General features: G+C 44.5%; 2 protein-coding genes across 2 annotated transcripts; one reads left to right on the forward strand and one right to left on the reverse strand.

The window, feature by feature from the left end:
- Window positions 1-964: 964 nt before the first annotated feature.
- SNIP1 (Smad nuclear interacting protein 1) lies at window positions 965-7,944 on the forward strand. Its single transcript, XM_066269618.1, has 4 exons — window positions 965-1,225; window positions 2,826-2,925; window positions 4,340-4,941; window positions 6,437-7,944. The coding sequence occupies exons 1-4, from the start codon at window positions 1,002-1,004 to the stop codon at window positions 6,699-6,701; spliced, it is 1,191 nt and encodes a 396-aa protein (XP_066125715.1). The 5' UTR covers window positions 965-1,001; the 3' UTR covers window positions 6,702-7,944.
- Window positions 7,945-15,372: 7,428 nt separating this feature from the next.
- On the reverse strand, window positions 15,373-16,550 carry LOC136329129 (transmembrane protein 9B). Its single transcript, XM_066265070.1, has one exon. The coding sequence runs from the start codon at window positions 16,519-16,521 to the stop codon at window positions 16,147-16,149; it is 375 nt and encodes a 124-aa protein (XP_066121167.1). The 5' UTR covers window positions 16,522-16,550; the 3' UTR covers window positions 15,373-16,146.
- Window positions 16,551-18,318: the final 1,768 nt, after the last annotated feature.

Genomic DNA, 18,318 nt, shown 5'->3' on the forward strand with positions numbered 1-18,318 from the left:
TTTACCGTCACCATGGAAACCTATCCTCCCTGTCTCAGGGCCTGGGCGGGGCTTCGAAGTTGGGCGGGGCCAGCGGCGCTGGAGTTTCTGTTTAAACTGCCTTCCGGGAAAGTTTTTTCTGCTCAGTTTATAAAACTTTCTGCTTGGCCTGACCTGTGGTGGCGCAGTGGATAAAGCGTCGACCTGGAAATGCTGAGGTCGCCGGTTCGAAACCCTGGGCTTGCCTGGTCAAGGCACATATGGGAGTTGATGCTTCCAGCTCCTCCCCCCTGTCTCTCTCTCCTCTCTAAAATGAATAAGTAAAATAAAATAAATTAAAAAAAAACAACAAACAAACAAAAAAAAACTTTCTGCTCACCGGGGCGTTCCTGTACTCTCAGAAGCAGGGAAAACAGTGGTTCGAATCCCTGCGCTGCGCCTAGCTCGCAATTTGAATGAGGTGGCAGATCACTTTCTCTGACCCCTGATTTTGTCATCTGCAAAATGGGAGTCATAGAGGAAAACATCTGTAGTTACCAGATTTTAAAAATCATTTGTTTTTAATTAAGTGGAAAAATGACAACATAAAACGTTCAAAGAGGGGAAATACTAATTATTTGCCCACGATATGCCATCTATGATTGCATTTTCTTCCTTCTTTTCTTAAACATAAACGTAAGCACAATTTGCGCAATTTTGTATCCTGCTTCTTTCGTTTAACATTTTTGTCACATAGAGTTTGTACATAACATTGCAAACGGTGATATAACATCCAAAAATTGGCTAAACAATTTCCAACTGATGGCGAGGTTGAGTTTCGAAACTTAAAACTCCCGCCACCCAAGTCGCGTCACTACAGCCCCGCCCACAACAGCGTCGTTGTCACGTGTTTAGCCTTTGCACCGCGAGGGTTTCTGGGAGAGTGTGCACCCAGAAGCGGAAGTTCATGGCTACACGTCATTTCCTTTCTAGTAAAGGGGTGCAACGGCTGTATTTTTCCTTCGCTCCGTGGATACCCCAGCATGAAGGTGGTGAAGAGCGAGCGGGAGCGGGGGAGCCGGCGAAGGCACCGGGACGAGGACTTAGTGGCGACGGCGGCGGTTGTGGTGAAGCAGGAGCGCCTCAGCCCGGAGGTCGCGCCGCCGGTTCACCGCCGCCCGGACTCCTCCGGCGGTAGTGCGTCCCCCCCAGCCGGCGAACCGGGCCGCCCTGGTCACCGCGGGAACCGAACCCGAAAACGTAGCCGGTATGTGGGCTCATTGAGAAAGGAGGACAGGGCTAGCGTTAGAAACACACCTTGAACGCTGAGAGGAGCGGCTTGGACTTAATCCTAAGGCGGTGGAAGTGACCCGGTGGTGCGTGTGTTATTGTTTACCTATCACCGGCATTGTCACCGGACGTTAAAGGCCTAATGGGCAGGATCCCACCCCTTCATCTCTGTGTGCCCAGCACTTGGTTGAATAAGTGCCATCGGATGGCAGTGATCATTTAAGTTGATATGAAAGGTTTTCCCCATCTGCCGGAAAATGGAATGCAGGATCCAAGAGTGCCGCCCTGGGGGGCATCTGCCTGATAGAACTTATGGGGGAAAAATTATCTCTTGCTAGACTCGTTCGTTTATTCATTCTCCGTAGTTTTACTGAGTATTTATTATATGCTAAAGCCTGCCGTAGGTCCGGGGGAAGAAAGGATGAACAAGAATGAGATGGTCTTTACCCTCTCCAGTGATTTTCTTCTAGCCCTGAGACAAGTAACTAGCAAAGAAGATAGCCTCAGTAACAAATCTTAGGAGTAGGTTAGAACAGGAATGTGATAGAGATTGGAGGGAAGTGGGAGAAGGCCGCTCCAAGGAGATGTTTGAGCCGAAACCTGAATGATAAGCCTGATTCATCCTTGTAAGGATCCAGGCACGGGAAACCAATTGTGCAAAGAACCTGTAGTAGAATTAATTGTGATTGTTTTAGAACCAGGGAAAAAATAAAGGCCCGGTGTAGTGATCAAGGGGAGTGGTTGGAACATGGTGAGAGAGGGAGGAGACAGAAGGAGAGGCCTTGCTGATGGATTGAATTGTGATTGTGGCGGAAGGGTGTGGAGAGCTAGCTATTGGTGAGAGTAAAGAGAATCAAGGATGACTTCTAGGTTTTTGGCTTGAGGAGCAGGATGGATGGTAGTCCCACTTACTGAGATGGCAAAGACAGAGAGAGGAAAGGTTTTGAGGAGTTGAGATTTGAGAGTTACATTATCTAAGTGAAGGAAGGTTTGGTAGGCAGTGATGTCTGTGAGTGTGGAACTCAGGGGAGACGTTAGGCTAGGAAGGTGAAGCTCCTGACTTTTTTTTTTTTTTTTTTTGTATTTTTCTGAAGTTGGAAACTGGGGAGGCAGCCAGACAGACTCCCTCATGCGCCGGACCGGGATCCACCCAGCATGCCCACCAGGAGGCGATGCTCTGCCCATCTGGGGCGTTGCTCTGTTGCAACCAGAGCCATTCTAGCGCCTGAGGCAGAGGCCACAGAGCCATCCCCAGCTCCCGGGCCAACTTTGCTCCAATAAAGCCTTGGCTGCGGGAAGGGAAGAGAGAGACAGAGAGGAAGGAGAGGGGGAGGGGTGGAGAAATAGATGGGCGCTTCTCCTTTGTGCCCTGGCTGGGAATCGAACCCAGGACTCCTGCATGCCAGGCCGACGCTTTACCACTGAGCCAACTGGCCAGGACTGAAGTTCCTGACTCCTATAGTGTTAAAAGCAGAGGCTTTCACAAATGTGGTGTTTGTGTGGTGGGTAAGCCTGATATTAGAAGGTAATTTATATGGTGGGGAAAGGGATATGGAGAGAAAATCTGGTCTTAACAGGTCTCCAGCCAAAAAGAAAAAGTCATCGGGAAGAAGAAGCAAGTCTCCTCGGAGTAACAGAAGCCGAAGTCCTCACCATTCAACAGTCAAAGTGAAACAGGTAAGTGGATTGAGATGTTTTGTGGCTGGTTCCAAATCTACAGCTTATTACCATTATAGCTAAGTGTTGTGTATGTATATTTTTCTATACCTGCAATGGACTTTTCGAAAAATGAGGTGTTTTTCTGCTTTTTTTGTTAAATGAAACTTTTTATTTTGAGATCATTGTTGATACACATGCAGGTGTAAAATAATACAGGTGTATACTCTTTACCCTGTTTCTCCCAATGGTGACATCTTTACAGTCAAGATATAAAATGTTTCCGGCCTGACCTGTGGTGGCGTAGTGGATAAAGCGTCAACCTGGAAACACTGAGGTTGCCGGTTCAAAACCCTGGCTTGCCTGGTCAAGGCACATATGGGAGCTGATGCTTCCTGCTCCTCCCCTTTCTCTCTCTCTCTCTCTCTCTCTCCCCCCCTAAAATGAATGAATAAATAAATAAATAAAAATAAAAAAAAAAGATATAAAATGTTTTCATCACCACAAGGATCCCTCATGTTGTTCTTCTGTAGTCACACTCACTTCCCTCCCACTTTTACTCTCAACCATGGCAAGGGCGAATCTGTTCTCCATATGTATACTTTTGTCATTTCATATCTTATGTACTAAATGTATTCATAGGTATTGAATGATTTTTTTTTGTTGTTGTTGTTTTTTTTTTGTATTTTTCTGAAGCTGGAAACGGGGAGAGACAGTCAGACAAGAGTCCCGCATGTGCCCGACCGGGATCCACCCGGCACGCCCACCAGGGGGCGATGCTCTGCCCCTCCGGGGCATCGCTCTGCCGCGACCAGAGCCACTCTAGCGCCTGGGGCAGAGGCCAAGGAGCCATCCCCAGCGCCCGGGCCATCTTTGCTCCAATGGAGCCTTGGCTGCGGGAGGGGAAGAGAGAGACAGAGAGGAAGGAGGGGGAGGTGGAGAAGCAAATGGGCGCTTCTCCTATGTGCCCTGGCTGGGAATCAAACCCGGGTCCCCCGCACGCCAGGCCGACGCTCTACCGCTGAGCCAACCGGCCAGGGCCTTGAATGATTTTTGTTACTGTTGAAATAAGATATTTAAAAATTACTATTACATTTTAATTTTTGGCATAAGAGAAAGCTAGCTTTTCCTTTACGTATATTTATATTGTACTTGACTAGTTGACTCTCTTTGTTAGTTCTCTTTTCTGTATATGATCCCCTTTAAGTTTTCCTGCAGGTACCCTTGTTTTTAGGGCTCTGAACATGGGCATGCAACAGCATGGGACACACTGTCAGTGTGGCCTTGCACAGAAACATAACTATCACTGATAACCTTATTACTGTGGGACGTTTTGCTCTTGAATGCCGGAGTTTAAATCACAAATAACTTTTGAATGCAGCTTGTATATAGTTTGTGTATTTCCTGGAATGTACTGAATCTTTTCAAATTTTAGGAACGTGAGGATCATCCTCCCCGAAGAGAACGGGAAGATCGGCAGCACCGGGAAGCACCAGGACAAGAACACAGGCTAGCTAGGAGCAGTGACCGAGACAGGCACAGGGGCCACTCCCACCAGAGGAGAGCCTCTAACGAGAGACCTGGGCGTGGGCAGGCTCAGGGACGGGATCGGGATCTGCAGAACCTGCAGGCTCAAGAAGCAGAGCGGGAGTTTTACAATGCCCGACGGCGGGAGCGTCGCCAAAAGAATGAAGTTAGTACCAGCGGTAGTGAGTCTCAGGAGTTTGTTCCTCCACCTGGTGGCAATAAGAAAGACAAAGAGGTGCCTGTTAAGGAAAAGCCAAGCTTTGAACTTTCTGGGGCTCTTCTTGAGGACACCAACACCTTTCGGGGTGTAGTCATTAAATATAGTGAGCCTCCTGAAGCACGTATCCCTAAAAAAAGGTGGCGTCTTTACCCCTTTAAAAATGATGAGGTGCTTCCAGTCATGTACATCCATCGACAAAGCGCTTACCTGTTGGGCCGACACCGCCGCATCGCAGACATTCCAATCGATCATCCCTCTTGTTCAAAGCAGCACGCAGTCTTTCAGTATCGGTAAGTACAGTATATTTACAGAAAGAAACTCAAGTGTAGGCTGAAGCTAGCATCTCAATGGGATTGCTAAGTATTGTGTGCACACATATGCAGACAAATTCATACTCTTTGTATTTAATATTAGTCTTTAGGAGTATTAATCTGACCCTTTGAATAATCACTTATATTTATATAAGCGCATTGAACTTGGTGTTGAAAATTCAGCCACTGCCACTTGCCAGGTATTTGGCCTGGGACAAGCCACTTTCTGGGCCTGTTTCTACCTACCTGAAAGGGCTGTTATGAGGGTTAAATGGAAATATGATTGAGAATGCCTGGCTTGTGTGTTTGCTGCATCTATAGCTTGACAGTTTGCATAGTATAATCTTTTATTGTTTGAGCCTTACAACAACCTGTGAGGCAGATAGCACAGGTCTTAATTATTGCCATCTGATGGTGAGAAGACTAAAATTTAGCAAAGCCAAGTGGCTTGCCTAATAAATGATCACCATAGCAAAAGTCTGGCTTGAGTCTAGCTCCCTTAACTCTGAAGTCCAAATCTGCTTTATTACCACTGGGACAGGAAATGAAATAAGTTGAAATATAGGTGACATTGTATTGATCATAACACAAAAAACATTTTCTTAACTATGGCAAGAGGCCTTGAATTCTGCATTTTTTATTATTATTATTATTTTTGTATTTTTCTGAAGTTGGAAAGGGGAAGGCAATCAGACAGACTCCCACATGTGCCCGACTGGGATCCACCCGGCATGCCCACCAGGGGGCGATGCTCTGCCCATCTGGGGTGTCGCTCTGTTGCAACCAGAGCCATTCTAGTGCCTGAGGCAGAGGCCATAGAGCCATCCTCAGTGCCCGGGCCAACTTTGCTCAATAGAGCCTTGGCTGTGGGAGGGGAAGAGAGAGACAGAGAGGAAGGAGAGGGGGAGGGGTGGAGAAGCAGATGGGCGCTTCTCCTTTGTGCCCTGGCCGGGAATTGAACCTGGGACTCCTGCACGCCAGGCTGATGCTCTACCACTGAGCCAACTGGCCAGGGTGAATTCTGCATTTTAAGCTTTTGATCTACCATGAATTTCCCATCTGCCGCCTTTCTACTAAGCATATAACTTGCTCCTAGTTTCTAGATTCAAAGCCATGCTTTGCCTTTGATATCTTGGCTCCTGAACTGGGTTTGACGCCAGGTTGTGTACCTTGGTGGTTTTCAGCCGCCAGTCTGGATTGTGCTGGTCGTGAAAGAGTTAACCACCCTGTGTAGCAAAAGGCTGGTTTTTCTGAGGTGGGATTTGGCCCACAGGTTTCTCTTTTTTTTTAATTGAGTTTATTGGGGTGACATTGGTTAATAAAGTTACAGGTTTCAGGTGTATAATTCTATATCATCTATACACTGTATTGTGTGTTCACTCCCTCAAGCCAGGTGTCCTTCCGTCACCATTTATCCACCCTGTACGCTCTTCTGCCTCCTCCCACACTTAGGTCTATGTTTTGTTTCTTCTAGGCTCGTGGAATACACCCGTGCTGATGGGACAGTTGGCCGCAGGGTGAGACCCTACATCATTGACCTTGGCTCAGGCAATGGAACGTTCTTGAATAACAAGCGCATTGAGCCACAGAGATACTATGAACTGAAGGAAAAAGATGTACTTAAATTTGGGTTCAGCAGCAGAGAATATGTTCTGCTTCATGAGTCCTCTGACACCTCTGAAGTAGACAGGAAAGAAGACGAGGATGACGAGGAGGAAGAGGAAGTGTCTGACAGCTAGCAAACTAAAACAATCCAAACTCTTGAGAGACCTTTCCTTTCTGTGAAGGCTTTGTGACCGACTGAGGAGCACCGTGGTGCTCTTTGTAATGCCTCTTATTGCCTTAAGTCTTTCCTCAGTTGCTGAGCAGCTTACGTTAGTTACAGTATAAGAAAACTGAGTTGTGTTTGTTTGAACTTTTTTCTGTGGCACATCAGCCACTTGCCTGTGGACCTGTGTTTCAGAACAGTCTCACCAACACATCGTGTTTTCGTAGAAGCATTGTGGCTTTAGCTGGTGCTTTCAGAACTGCTGCCTAGGAAACTGTAAACCCTTGGCTAAAGGGGAATTGTGGCTTGTTCTCTTTGTACAGTTACTTTATTTGTAGGCTTTGTGGACTGGATTTGTTTTCTTTTTGTTTCTGGGGCAAATCCCTTAACAGAGAATCTTTCTAAGCTTTGGTTATCACCAAAACAACCTCCAGTATATACCAAAGCTTTGAACTGGTTGAGCTCTTGAGTCACAGAAGTTGATTTTGCACTTCTTTTTTTTTGGGGGGGGGGATTTACCACATGACCTCATTATTGACTGTTGGACTTAACAGATGCTTTATGGAGCCTGCTTAAGCATATGACTATACAGGAAGATCATGACTACTGCCATTGGGTGCTTATTTAACTTCACGAGAGGCTGCAATGCGTCGTGGATCTGTTTCCTGTGAGAGGATTCTGATTTCTCCCTGGAGCGTGTACATAGCAATTTTGATCATCTTATCTGTTCTTCAACTTTGTATTTTTATTCAAATGTTATCTCTTTTCTTCCTTTTTTGAGAAACTGTGTCATTAATGTGGCAGGGTTCTTGCTTTATTCTAACAACATGTGTACATGTCTAAGGAGGTCGTGTAGTTACACGTTTCATCTTTTTAAAAAAACATTTAGAGAGGTTGTGTCTACATTCCCATGTCTGGAAAGCATGGGAATTGCCCAGCTTCCTAGTTTTTCACTAATGGATTTTGTGTGAGTAGAAAATTCATAACTACTTACATATATAAATAGTGTGTATACGTGTATATATATATATATATATAATTGTGAGTGAAAGAGCTGCATACTGATTTTCTTACGAGAATGTTTTGTGATATAAATGTAATACTATGTTATAGGCAAAAGCCTCCTGCATTTGAAGAGCAGGGTTTCATTTATATGTATTTTTGGGATAAAAAATAATAAAATTTGTAAATATAGCCCTATATCTTGGGAAGTGAGTGTTGGTCCTATTGAAGCAGCAGTGTTTTCTTTTTTTATTATTATTATTATTTTTTACAGAGACAGTCAGAGAGGGACAGATAGCTACAGACAGGAAGGGAGAGAAATGAAAAGCATCAATTCTTTGTTGTGGCACCTTAGTTGTTCATTGATTGTGTTTTCATATGTGCCTTGACCCAGGGGGCTACAGCAGACCAAGTGACCCCTGGCTCAAGCCAGTGAACCTGTGCTCCAGCCCGGTGAGACTTCAGGGTTTCAAACCCGAGTCCTCTGCATTCCGGTCTGATGCTCTATCCACTGCACCACCACCTGGTCAGGCGAAGCAGCAGTGTTTTCTGAATTGTCCATGAACGGATTTTTCTTTCCAGAATAGTCAGTTGAGCAAGTTATACATAGTGGGCTTCATGCCAGTTTATCCCTGTCCTCACTAATTCACCCTCAGGTGGTGATGGGTGTGTGAGTTTGGAGATAAAGGAGAGCTGTTACAACTCAATCACTGCTGCTACTGACTTCCCCTTGGGCTGCAATTTGTGATACTATTAGATTGTCTTTATATTGTTTTTCCATTAAAGTCTCACATACCTATGTGTACTAGGGGAAGCAGCTGACTAATGTTTATTCAAAAGAAATGAAAAGATCTTTGAAGAGGGAACACTTACTAAGGTTAGTTAGATGAAAGGTTAAATGAAGGGAAGCTATAATCATGTAAGAGCAATCATCATTCCCTCCACTGTGTTCCACATGGGCTACTATAATGGCTGTTGTGCCATAGATCACATATTACATATGTGTGTCTCTTAACAGGTGGGTTTTGTGATGGATTTTTCTGTTGATCCAGGTTGATAGTTTTGTCTTTCAGGGATTAGGCACTAAGCTGGCATCTCATTCCAGGGACTCCTTGTTCAGTTTTTGTTACTTCTGCTTCCTAGAGGCTTTGGGCTTTGCTTTAAACACCATGCTGGTAGGCTTTGTGATAGATGACCACTTTGCCTACATTTTTCAATAAGGGGTCCCAATTGTGTAGCAAATGTTTGCTTCCTAGATTAAGAGATTCTTCATGGAAAATATATAGAAAGGTCCTCCCTGTTCCTTTATTTTATAAAGAAGGTTAAAGAGCCTGACCAGGCGGTGGCACAGTGGATGGAGCGTCGGACTGGGATGTAGAGGACCCAGGTTCGAGACCCCGAGGTCACCAGTTTGAGCGCAGGCTCACTTGGTTTGAGCAAAAATTCACCAGCTTGGACCCAAGGTCGCTGGCTCCAGCAAGGGGTTACTTGGTCTGCTGAAGGCCCGCGGTCAAGGCACATATGAGAAAGCAATCAATGAACAACTAAGGTGTCGCAATGTGCAATGAAAAACTAATGATTGGTGCTTCTCATCTCTCTCCGTTCCTGTCTGTCTGTCCCTGTCTATCCCTCTCTCTGATGCACTCTCTGTTCTGTAAAAAAATAAATAAAATAAATAAAAAAAAAGGTTAAAGAAAAGATGCTACCCATCTCCCATCTCCAAAGCCAGACATTGCCAGCAGACTTCTCATTTGAAGTTGACATAATCCTAAAGCTTTCTTCTTGAGTTAGTTCATTACTTAGAAACTCATGTTCATCTCAGCTATTTGTGTCTTATTTATTCCCTACTTTTTCTCCACCCTGGTTAGTTTGTCTATAAATCATTGTCAAAATCAAGTTGTCTGCAAACAGCCCTTTACTTCTGGGACCCTCCCCCAAATCCTCTGGTGTTCTACATTTCTGCAGAGGTATGGAACAGAACCTTTAGATTTCCTCATCAAGCTTTCCTTAGTCATCTCGTTTCCTCTATGATCAAGGACAGCTCATTAAGTGCAGCTGGTGATGTAACTTTCAGATAACATTTTTTGTATCCTGGTAATGAGTGAAAGAGTAATCAATTCAGATAACAAAAATTTTCAAAGTTGTATTATTGTATTGACTGTGTCAGTATACAATATGGCTTGGTTTTAAAAGGCTTAGAACTTACATATTTCTAAGTTATTTATTATCATTTAATATGGTGCCCAAGTGGATATAGGTGAGAAGGAGCAGGAAGTATCAACTCATTTGTGCCTTGATCAGGCAAGCCCAGGATTTCTAACCAGCGACCTCAGCATTCCAAGTCGACTATCCACTGCGCCACCACAGGTCAGGCCGTATTTTTTAACATCTTTCCTTTTGGGGAAATTGTGGATGTGAAGAATGAAATAATACGACGTTAATCCAAGCCTAAGGGTGACAAACTCAACATGCCAGCAATGCCTACTTGTGAACCCACAAATGCTCCTAGGTCTGTGAATTTATATCGAGTGAAAAAGTCTACTTGATTTAAATTAAAGCTTCGGAATTGAAAGCTTCATTTGGTCTCTTGGGGGAAGTTTCCAGTATATCTATCAAAAGGGAAGCAATTTTAAGGCAGTTGATTTGTTCACATGTACTGTAAAGTCCAAGTGTATTTACTAAAGCAACAGTTGCATTTATTTATTTTTATTTATTTATTTTTTCAGAGACAGAGAGAGAGGGATAGATAGGGACAGACAGGAATGGAGAGAGAGATGAGAAGCACCAATCACCAGCCTTTCGTGGCGACACCCAAGTTGTTCATTGATTTGATTGCTTTCTCATGTGCCTTGACCGCGGGCCTCCAGCAGACCGAGTAACCCCCTGCTCAAGCCAGCAACCTTGGGTCCAAGCTGGTGAGCTTTTTTTTTTTTTTTTTTTTTTTTAAATATTATTTATTTATTTATTTTAGAGAGGAGAGAGAGAGAGAAGGGGGGAGGAGGAACAGGAAACAACTCCCATATGTGCCTTGACCAGGCAGCTCCAGGGTTTTGAACTGGCGACCTCAGTGTTTCCAGGTCGACACTTGATCCACTGCGCCACCACAGGTCAGGCTGGTGAGCTTTTGCTCAAACCAGATGAGCCCATGCTCAAGCCGGCCACCTCGGGGCCTCGAACCTGGGTTCTGCGCATCCCAGTCCAACACTGCATCCACTGCGCCACCGCCTGGTCAGGCAACAGTTGCATTTATTTAAGCTTACTATGCTAGTATTGGGTTCACAACTGAGTTAGAAGCAGGGAGCAATAACGTAGAGGTGGCCTGCACCATGGGCTAGAAGTGGCATGTAAGGTATGCCTTAGAGACTGGATTTTGAGCCAGTTAGAGGAAGAAGGGCATTGTTTCAGACTGAGCAGTCAGGGGACAGCAGGACTGGAGTGGAGGATGTGATAAGGATCCTATAAAATTAAGTTTAGCTGAAGGTCCACAACAAGTTAGTGGTAGAGCTAATAACTTCAGCCCATGTTCAGTGGTCTTTCCCTCTGGACTTCCCACCTCCCTAGCAGAGCTTAGTGGAGAGATCTGAGAGAGATAGGCTGTTCTATTCATTGTGGGGTTCAAGGAAATCACAGTGGGAGGGATTTTCAGGGGCAGAGAGAAATTCAAGTAAATCTTCACCCCATCAAGTCATAGCCAGAGCTGCTTGAAAAGCATAAAAATAGATGAATATTCGATAATTGGGTACCTAAGAAATGCTATGAACCAAGACCACATAAAATTGACCAGAACTGCCTGACCAGGCGGTGGTGCAGTGGATAGAGCATCAGACTGGGATGCGGAGGACCCAGGTTGGAGACCTCGAGGTCGCCAGCTTGAGCACGGGCTCATCTGGTTTGAGCAAAGCTCACCAGCTTGGACCCAAGGTCGCTGGCTCAAGCAAGGGGTTCCTCGGTCTGCTGTAGCCTCATGGTCAAGGCACATATGAGAAAGCAATCAATGAACAACTGTCGCAACGAAAAACTAATGTCTCATCTCTCCGTTCCTGTCTGTCTGTCCCTATCTATCCCTCTCTCTGACTCTCTGTCTCTGAAAAAAAAAAATTGGCCAGTACTTAGGAGCACTTTCTGTGCATGAAACAGTTCTAAGCACTTTATATGCACACACTAACACATCCCTTAACTCATTTCTTCCCCATAATCCTACAAAGCAGGCTTCTTTCCTTGTTCTGCTTTGCAGGTGGGACAAAAGGAACAAAGAGGTTAAGATCACTCTGACTCTCTGTCTCTGTAAAAAAATAAAATAAAATAAAAATTAGAAAAAAAAAGATCACACAGTGGTAGGTAGGACTGGGATTCAAACCTAGTCACTCATAGCAGATGCTACTTTTTTTTTTTTTACAGAGACAGAGTCAGAGAGAGGGATAGATAGGGACAGACAGACAGGAATGGAGAGAGAGAGAGATGAGAAGCATCAATCATCAGTTTTTTGTTGGGAAAACTTAGTTGTTCACTGACTGCTTTCTCATATGTGCCTTGACCATGGGCCTTCAGCAGACCAAGTAACCCCTTGCTCAAGCCAGCAACCTTGGGTCCAATGGGTGAGCTTTGCTCAAACCAGATGAGCCTGCGCTCAAGCTGGCAACCTCGGGGTCTCGAACCTGGGTCTTCCGCATCACAGTCCGATGTTCTATCCACTGCACCACTGCCTGGTCAGGCGCAGATGCCACATTCTTAACCACTGTGATATGCTGCCGCTTGCAGTTATGAGTTGTATAGGGTCTGGCCCTTGCAGAGCAATATAACCAGGAGCTACAGACAGTGCTAGATAAGAGAAGCACTGGGGACTATGGAAACTCAGAGGAATAGTATTCAACAAAGCCTCAGTAGTCAGGGAAGAATGAGCAGTTATTCAGAAGAGGCCAGTTGGGATGAGGAAAGAAAGGAATATATATTTCTAGGCAAAGAGACTAGCTAGCATTCAGAAGTACCTGTGTTGATAAACTAATGGGGCTTTGGAAGCAGTTGAAGTTCAAGAGGGAGAAGAGAGTGAGTAAAACTTCTGGATTTTGACGATGACAGGACTAAGTTGTTTTTCTGAAACCTGTTGGAAATAGCCAAAATTTCTGGATAAAATATAAGCAAAGCAAAAAGTTATTAAAGCATCCAAGAACTGACAAATCAGTAAAAAAGTTATCAGGCCAAGCCCTGGCTGGATAGCTAGGTTGGTTAGAGTGCCGAAGCACAGGTTGCTGGTTCAAACCTTTGCCAGGGCACATACAGGAACAGACCAGTGTTCCCGTCTGTCTGTCTGTCTATCTCTCTCTGCCTCTCTAAAATCAATCAATAAAATTTTTTTAAAAAGATTATCAGGCCTGACCTGTGGTGGCGCAGTGGATAAAGCCTTGACCTGGAAATGCTGAGGTCGCCGGTTCAAAACCCTGGGCTTGCCTGGTCAAGGCACATATGGGAGTTGATTCTTCCAGCTCCTACCCCCCCCCTCTCTGTCTCTCCCTCTCCTCTCTAAAATGAATAAATAAAATTAAAAAAAAAAAATCCATGATGCTTTGCTAAAGGTTTAACTTCATTTCCCCCCTCTCCAACTTTAAAAAAAAAAAAAAAAAAAAAGATTATCAGGCTAAAAGTGAAGACAAACAAGAATGCAAAGAGAAATAGAGCATAGATGCCTGCCAACCACATTTGGTCTAAAGACAAACTATATTTCATTTTAGCAAATTAGAACTTACCCTTAGGATTCATGAGAATGAAGTCAAAACCCAAAGCCTACATACAATGGGTAGTATCAATATAATAGATATTTCCTACAAATAGCTGGCATGCCAAAGGGCTATAATTTTCAGAATAAGAGAGTGAATCAGGCTGATCTGAGGGGGTGCAGTGAATGAAGTGTTGACCTGGAATGCTGAGGTCGCTGGTTCAAAACCCCAGGCTGCCTGGTCAAGGCACATATAGGATTTGATACTTCCTGCTCCCCCGCCCTCTTGCTTTTCCCTCTCTAAAATGAATAAATCTTTAAAAAACAACTTAAAAAAAAAGTGTATCAGATATTGAACCTTCCTAGATATTTGTAGCCTGGGAGCTCAAGAAACCAAGCCTTGAACTCCGTTTAAGATGACCCTGTACTATCAATGCCTTCAGGTGTCTGATAGAAATAGATGAAATTACTCTTTGCAGAAGTGTTTACCTACCCTTCAGTTATTTCCAATTTCCCCAAAAAAGATACATATATATTTTAAACTTTATTTTTAGAGAACAAGAGGAAGATGGAGAGAGACATTGATTGGTTGTTCCACTTATTTATGCATTCATTGGTTGATTCCTATATGTGCCCTGACCAGGGATCGAACCTGCAACCTTGGAACGTTGAGATGACGCTCTAACCAAGCTAGCAGGCTAGGGCATAATTATTATTATTATTATTATTATTAGTGAGAGGCAGGGAGGCAGAGAGACAGACGTTGGCATGTGCTCCGATCGGGATTCATCTGGCAAGCCCCCAACCGGGCCATTTCTGCCCATCTGGGGCCCCTGCTTCATTGCTCAGCAACAGAGCTATTTTAGCACCTGAGGTGAGGCTATGGAGCCATCCTCAGCACCTGGGGCCAATTGCTTGAACTATTTAAACTATGCCTGCAGGAGGAGAGAAACAGAGAGAGAGAAAGAGAGAAAGAGAGAAAAGGGGAGGGGGATGGGTGGAGAAGTAGATGGTTGCTTCTCCTGTCTGGGAATCTAACATGGGACTTCCACATGCCAGGCGATGCTCTACTGCTGAGCCAACTGGCCAGGGCCCACAATTATTTTTTTTTTAAAGCACATGCTAACCCTGGGCTTGCCCAGTCAAGGCACATATGAGAAGCAACTACTAACTTCTTGCTCTTCATCCCCTTTCCTCTTTCCTTTCTCTAAAATCAATAAATAAGATCTTTTTTTTTTTCCGAAGCTGGAAAGGGGAGGCAGTCAGACAGACTCCCGCATGCGCCTGACTGGGATCCACCTGGCACGCCCACCAGGGGGCGATGCTCTGCCCATCCGGGGCATCGCTCTGTCGTGACCAGAGCCACTCTAGCGCCTGGGGCAGAGGCCAAGGAGCCATCCCCAGCGCCTGGGCCATCTTTTGCTCCAATTGAGCCTCGGCTGCGGGAGGGGAAGAGAGAGACAGAGAGGAAGGAGAGGGGGAGGGGTGGAGAAGCAGATGGGCGCTTATCCTGTGTGCCCTGGCTGGGAATCGAACCCGGGACTTCCACATGCCAGGCCAACGCTCTACCACTGAGCCAACCAGCCAGGGCCAAGATTTTTTTTTTTAAGCACACAATAAAAAGCAATGTAGGTGAAAATCCACAGAAATAAGAGATAACAGAAACTGATTCTCAAAGAGCTTCAGATACTTGAATTACAAGATAACTATAAAATGTCCATGGTCACTATTTTCTCTTTTTTTTAAGGTTTTATTTTATTTATTTATTTACTTATTTTTTTTTACAGAGACAGAGTCAGAGAGAGGGATAGATAGGGACAGACAGACAGGAATGGAGAGAGAGAGATGAGAAGCATCAATCATTAGTTTTTCGTTGCCACACCTTTGTTGTTCATTGATTGCTTTTTTTTTTTTTTTTGTAAAAGAAATTTTCTTTATTGCAAGTATGCAAGTCTTTTAAGATTCATCCTTAAAGACTTAGGGAATGAGAAAGACCACACATGCCAAGACTATGTTTAGTCATTAGAGCAAACTAGCAAATGGCCAGTTTGTTCTAGGATGCACTGCATCAGACAACACAGTACTTAAAGAAAGTCTGACTTTGTGAAGAGCCACAGGCATTTCAGGTCTCCTTTACCATGAAGTGCGGCAATAGACCTACCAGGTACCTAGATAATACAGTCAGTGCAAAATTCAAAGGGGGTAAGTCAGGGCTTTGATGAGGCTGGCTATACTGCAAAATACAAATGAAACTTGAAAATACAAGGTAAAGTCTATTTACAAAAGTTTTTTTAGTAAAATGACTTGAGAAAAGTTATATTAAGCCATTTGCACATATCACAGCCCTCCCTGCCAAAAAAACACCTAAAAATTATCTTGAAAACCAAGTTAAAACTGTGTGGTGAAAAAGAGAATGCTTGTTCCAGGTGAAGGACTTCAAGATAATTTACAGGCAGACTTGTTTTTATCTGTAAAAGTCACAAATAGGAAAGGGTTTATTGGCTGACTTTATGTGTGCTTTAAAAATGTCTCTATTAATATGTCAACAAGAAAATACCACGCACGTTTTTGTTTCAGGTTTTGAATTTTCCAACAAGAGTTGGTGAAATCAACAGGGTATTAAAACAAAATCCAGAAAAACTCAGTCAGTTTTTTCCAGTTGTCTGCCTTGTTGCTTTCTAGTTACCTTGAATTTGATTCTCAATTAGCTGAGGACAACATGACGGTCAAAGACGGACTTTCGCTGCTCTTGAACTTGAAGCTTCCAACGCTGCTGGGCATACTCTACCTTATTCAGCACATTGGCTCGACTACAGGAGCAGGCCAGCACATCGTGGGCATTCGCAAAAGGCTGGTGATCGCCAACGTCATCATCACTCTGTATTAACTGTGAGTGTCCAAACAGGCGTCTCTTCAGAATGGGCTCAACCAGAGTAAGGTATACCATGTACAGAAATAGAAGGCCCAAAATGGACAGATAAATTATAATGGTAACCTTGATCGTCACAGAGCTTCTTTCCTCATATTTGCATTCACAGCGTAGACAGTAGGCTTCTATGTCAGGCTTTATCCCAGACATGAGCTCAACAATATGAAGGCAATCGCTTGGCGGCCTCGGACATCTGCACCAGCAGCAGCACCGACAGCGCCAGGCATGACAGGCTGAGCAAGGAGCCAAGACGAAGGCTATCGCTGCCAGACCCAGCAGTCCCCACAAGCCGGAGCCCGCGGGACCTGCTCCGGCTCCTCCGCCCGCTCATTGATTGCTTTCTCATATGTGCCTTGACCACGGGCCTTCAGCAGACCGAGTAACCCTTTGATCGAGCCAGCGACCTTGGGTCCAAGCTGGTGAGCTATGCTCAAGCCAGATGAGCCCACGCTTAAGCTGGTGACCTCGGGGTCTTAAACCTGGGTCCTCCGCATCCCAGTCCGACGCTCTATCCACTGCGCCACCGCCTGGTCAGGCGATGGTCACTATTTTCTAAGAAATAAATAACAAGCTTAAAAAGACCCACATAGAACAAGAAATGGCAACAAGTAAAATGGTAGTTATTTAAATGACCAACTAGAACTCTTAGAAGTGAAAAATACAGTAACTATACAAAGATCCATCAATGGATGGCTTTAACAGAAACTTTATAAATAATTAATGAACTGGGAGACAAGCCAAAACACATTATCCATGCACATAAATTTAACAGCTTGGATAAAATGGACTAATTCTTCAAAAACCATAAACTATCAAAATTCACCTGATATAGTCCTATAAATATTAATAAATAGAACTGTAATTAAAAGGCCCCCCCCCCCCCCGCCTGACCAGGCAGTGGCGCAGTGGATAGAGCGTCGGACTGGGATACGAAGGACCTAGGTTCGAGACCTCGAGGTCACCAGCTTGAGCGCTGGCTCATCTGGCTTGAGCAAAAAACTCACCAGCTTGGACCCAAGGTAGCTGGCTCAAGCAAGGGGTTACTCAGTCTGCTGAAGGCCCGCAGTCAAGGCACATATGAGAAAGCAATCAATGAACAACTAAGGTGTCACAACGAAAAACTGGTGATTGATGCTTCTCATCTCTCTCCGTTCCTGTCTGTCTGTCCCTATCTATCCCTCTCTGACTCTGTCTCTGTTAAAAAAAAAAAAAGCCCCCCCCCCATCCTGACCATGCAGTGGCACAGTGGATAGAGTGTCAGACTGGGATGCCGGGACCCAGGTTCGAGACCCCAAGGTCACCAGCTTGAGCACTGGCTCATCTGGTTTGATCAAAGCTCACCAGCTTGAGCCCAAAGTCGCTGGCTTGAGCAAGAGGTCACTCAGTCTGCTGTTGCCCCACGGTCAAGGCACATATGAGAAGGCAATCAATGAACAACTAAAGTGCTACAACAAAGAATTGATGCTTCTCGTCTCTCTCCCTTCCTGTCTGCTTGTCCCTATGTGTCCCTCTCTCTGACTCTCTCTCTCTCTCTGTCTCTGTCACAAATAAAATAAAATAAAATGTCTCCCCCAAAAAATACCCAAGCTCAAATGATGATAGTTTCACTGAAGAATTCTATCAAACATTTCCAAAAGAACTAGCACCATTGTATATCACCTCTTCTAGAAATTAGAAAAGCAAGAAACTGCTCCCAATTCATTTTACTTTATTAAAATTTTTTATTTATTGTGTTGGTCAAATAAGTTTGTAAATATGATATATATGTTTGCTCGCTTATAGTTTGCATTGGGTGTGGGGGACAGGCTGTAAGCAGGCAGTGTGGTTATAGCCTAAAGCTTAGTTTTAAGACTAAGCTTTTCCTCACACCCTTGACTGTTACATGATGTGGGGTGGTGCACTCTTATGAGGAATCCCATTATGCCTCAGATAAGTGACTTTGTAACA

The sequence above is a fragment of the Saccopteryx bilineata genome, chromosome 3 (genome assembly GCF_036850765.1).
Source record: "Saccopteryx bilineata isolate mSacBil1 chromosome 3, mSacBil1_pri_phased_curated, whole genome shotgun sequence".
Lineage (NCBI taxonomy): Eukaryota > Metazoa > Chordata > Mammalia > Chiroptera > Emballonuridae > Saccopteryx > Saccopteryx bilineata.